We start from the raw sequence: 3,252 nt of genomic DNA, 5'->3' as shown, positions 1-3,252 counted from the left end.
ACAGTGAAACTACTCACCAGATGTACGACACGTGCATGTTTTGACAGTCAAACTACTCACCAGATGTACGACACGTGCATGTTTTGACAGTCCACTCACCAGATGTACGACACGTGCATGTTTTGACAGTCAGGCCACTCACCAGATGTACGACACGTGCATGTTTTGACAGTCAAACTACTCACCAGATGTACGACACGTGCATGTTTTGACAGTCCACTCACCAGATGTACGACACGTGCATGTTTTGACAGTCAAACTACTCACCAGATGTACGACACGTGCATGTTTTGACAGTCAAACTACTCACCAGATGTACGACACGTGCATGTTTTGACAGTCAAACTACTCACCAGATTCCTTAATTCACTCGACTGACGCTCGTCGTTGATGCCGTACATAAAATTTTCCTTGTCCTCGTCAGTAATTTCTTTAATGTGTGGGGAGCAGGCTAGGCTAACCGGCACGAGACAGACGGCGAATAGCTGCCAGACTCGAAACATTGCTATTTGACAATCTAAACCAAAAAAAATTATTTTAGTAAAATAAAACTAAATCACACCTTTTTTTGTGGGAGGGGGCGTGGTGGAGTGCTAGTGCTTATGAAGGTCAACACAATAAACTCTGGTTCGGTTCCATAGAAAGAGGATGTCACACGACGCTGAGCTGCCTCACATCCAATGCGTACCTTGATCTAGTCAGGCAAAGCATACCCGACCTTGTGTACAGTGGCGTAGGTAGGATTTTTGGGCCCCTATGCAAAAAGTGTTAGTGGGCCCCTCAGAGCGCGTAGCGACCGTTCTCGGCGACCGGGGACAAACTTTCGATTTGCACCCCCCCTCAGACTTACGATTTGCACCCACCCCCCCCCCCCCTCAGACTTTCGATTTGCACCCCCCCCCCCTCAAACTTTCGAAAAAGGGCCCCTATTTGCCTTGGGCTCCTATGCCTTGCTTACGCTAGCTTTACGGTAGCTACGCCACTGCTTGTGTAGTGCTGTCCATACCTTTTATCCCTATGACAAAATCAAACTAGCTTACTGTTGTTGTTTAAAGTCTGTTTTTTTATCATAGGATGATATTACAGACTGGACTAAACTAACATGTTTCTAATTACTAATTACCATATAGCTTACAAAATTAATACAATAATATTTTCTTGTCACAACCGTGTACAGAATTAGAGAACTACTTTTCTAAATTAATTACTGGTCAGAAATCGGTCCTCAGTGACTGTGTGTGGAATTTATAGTGATTTCTTTCACCAAGCACAGGGGTCTCCAAACTACGGCCCGCGGGCCGGATGCGACCTGCGACGTCCTCTCATCCGGCCCGGGGCGATCTTTTTTGTTCACGGAAAAAACGTTGGTTGGTGATGGCTGAGGAACTTTGCCCAGAAAAATCAAAGACATGTTTGGAATTAACTGGCCCCCGAACTGAAATTTGATAGTTAATGCGGCCCTCGGACTGAAAAGTTTGGAGACCCCTGAGACCTAGCATATGGGATATATTTCACCCACTCGTAATGAAGGACCATAGAAATGAATGAAAATTTTAAAAATAAGGATTTAAGTAAACAAAACAAAAAAAAAGAAAAATTTAGTTCTAAAAACATTACTTGATAGGTGATTTTGTCGTAGTGTTAAGTTGGGTGGATGGTCTTCGCTGTTACGTGTTGTAAGTTATCTGAAGTATTCGACACCTCAGTGTAGTTTAACAGTACACAGCAGTAGTTTTTAATTTTGTTTTTATGATCGCCTGCACAAGGGGGGGGGGGGGGGTGCAGTGTCATTGGGCCTACTTGAGGTGTGTGTATGGGTGTGTTTGTGGGGAGGGGGGATATTATATAATACCAGGGGCGGAGATCTGTGATAAATGTCTGACGTAGGAGGTGGATCGACCCAGTGGCGTAGCAAGGGGAGGTCGGCCGCCCGGGCGCCCACCCTAAGGGGGTGCCTTGATGCATGTAAAAAAAATGTTTAGAAGCTCGTTTTAAGCAAAAGTATTGAATTATACACCGCCAAATTGTGGCACCGAAAAACTAGTGACTTGTAAAAAGCGCCACCAACCTTTTTCAACGGGGGAGGGGGGGGGGGGGCTTTTCACTAACGTATAAATATGATATTAATTGGACGGGGGGGGCATAAAAATTGACAGTTCGCCCCCCGCGCCTGAATGAGTCGCAAAACCTCTAGATCTAGCACTCATACACATGATTAACGCGATACAGTTAATTGGAAGTTTAAAGACTTAGGATTTTTGGAACCCCTAGACAGATGAGGCTTCATAGCTGAGGACAGCAACCCATCTCGGAAAGAAAACTTTTAAAAAATAAAAAGGTGTTGTGATTTTTCTTGGGGTGCAAAACAAAGCGAATCCAGAAAGAAACGACGGCTGAAGTTGAAGTCAGCCGGCGCATAACATGTTGACACAACAGGGGCGTAGCGTGGGGGGGGGGGGGGGGCGGGGTGTGCGGACCGCACCGGGTGACACCATTTAGGGGGGGTGACACCAAGGCAAAAAATAGCAAAATATATAGAGAAAAACTTGAGGGCGGGTGCAAATCGAAAGTTTGAGGGGGGGGGGGTGTAAATCGAAAACTTGGGGGGGGGTGCAAATCGAAAGTTTGAGGGGCGGGGGGGTTGCAAATCGAAAACTTGAAAGTTTGTCCCCGGGAAGGGTCGCTACGCCTCTGGGGGGTGACACCATTAAGTGCCGCACCGGGTAACACCCGACCTGGCTACGCCACTGTGACACAATGACGTAATACTTAACTTATTGGAGAAAAAACCCTCCAATATTACTAGTAACAACGTAGACATCAGACCTACATGGACATTTTTTAGCTTGAACATTGGCTAAGCGGAGGGCGAGAATTCGTGTCTATTACTAGCAGTGATTCTTCCAGACTTTTTTCTCCGGAAGGGGGGGGGGGGGTCACTTGGTATTTTCGAGGGGGCGGACAAAATTTTCCGGGGGAAGGGGCGGACACTGGTAAAAGTATGTTTTCTATATAAATTCCATTTCGTTCGGAGGGCAATTCGGGCATTTGTCGCATTCGGGCAAGTGTCCATTCGGGCATTTGTCGCATTCAGGCAAGTGTCCATTCGGGAAATCGGCCTTCGGGCAAACGGCATTCGGGCAAGTGTCTTTCGGAAATTTGTCGTAGACCCGTTGGTAAACTTAGCCATTTGTTGGTAAACTTAGCCATGTGTTGGTAAACAGCCATTTGTTGATAAACTTAGCCATATGT

General features: G+C 46.2%; 1 protein-coding gene across 1 annotated transcript in view; it reads right to left on the bottom strand.

Annotated features, from left to right (window-relative positions):
* Window positions 1–1,716, bottom strand: part of LOC131932305 (uncharacterized) — a 4,756-nt gene extending 3,040 nt beyond the window's left edge. The window contains exons 1-2 of the mRNA XM_059289172.1: window positions 1,618–1,716; window positions 354–517 (exon numbers count right to left, since the gene is read on the bottom strand). Of these exons, the coding sequence (XP_059145155.1) occupies window positions 354–503 (150 nt within the window). The 5' untranslated portion in view covers window positions 504–517; window positions 1,618–1,716. The remainder of the gene's footprint in view (window positions 1–353; window positions 518–1,617) is intronic.
* Between the last annotated feature and the right edge of the window lie 1,536 nt (window positions 1,717–3,252).

Source organism: Physella acuta, unplaced genomic scaffold, assembly GCF_028476545.2.
Source record: "Physella acuta isolate Inbredline_101_S28 unplaced genomic scaffold, ASM2847654v3 ptg002134l, whole genome shotgun sequence".
Lineage (NCBI taxonomy): Eukaryota > Metazoa > Mollusca > Gastropoda > Physidae > Physella > Physella acuta.
This window is presented reverse-complemented; position numbering and strand designations above follow the sequence as displayed.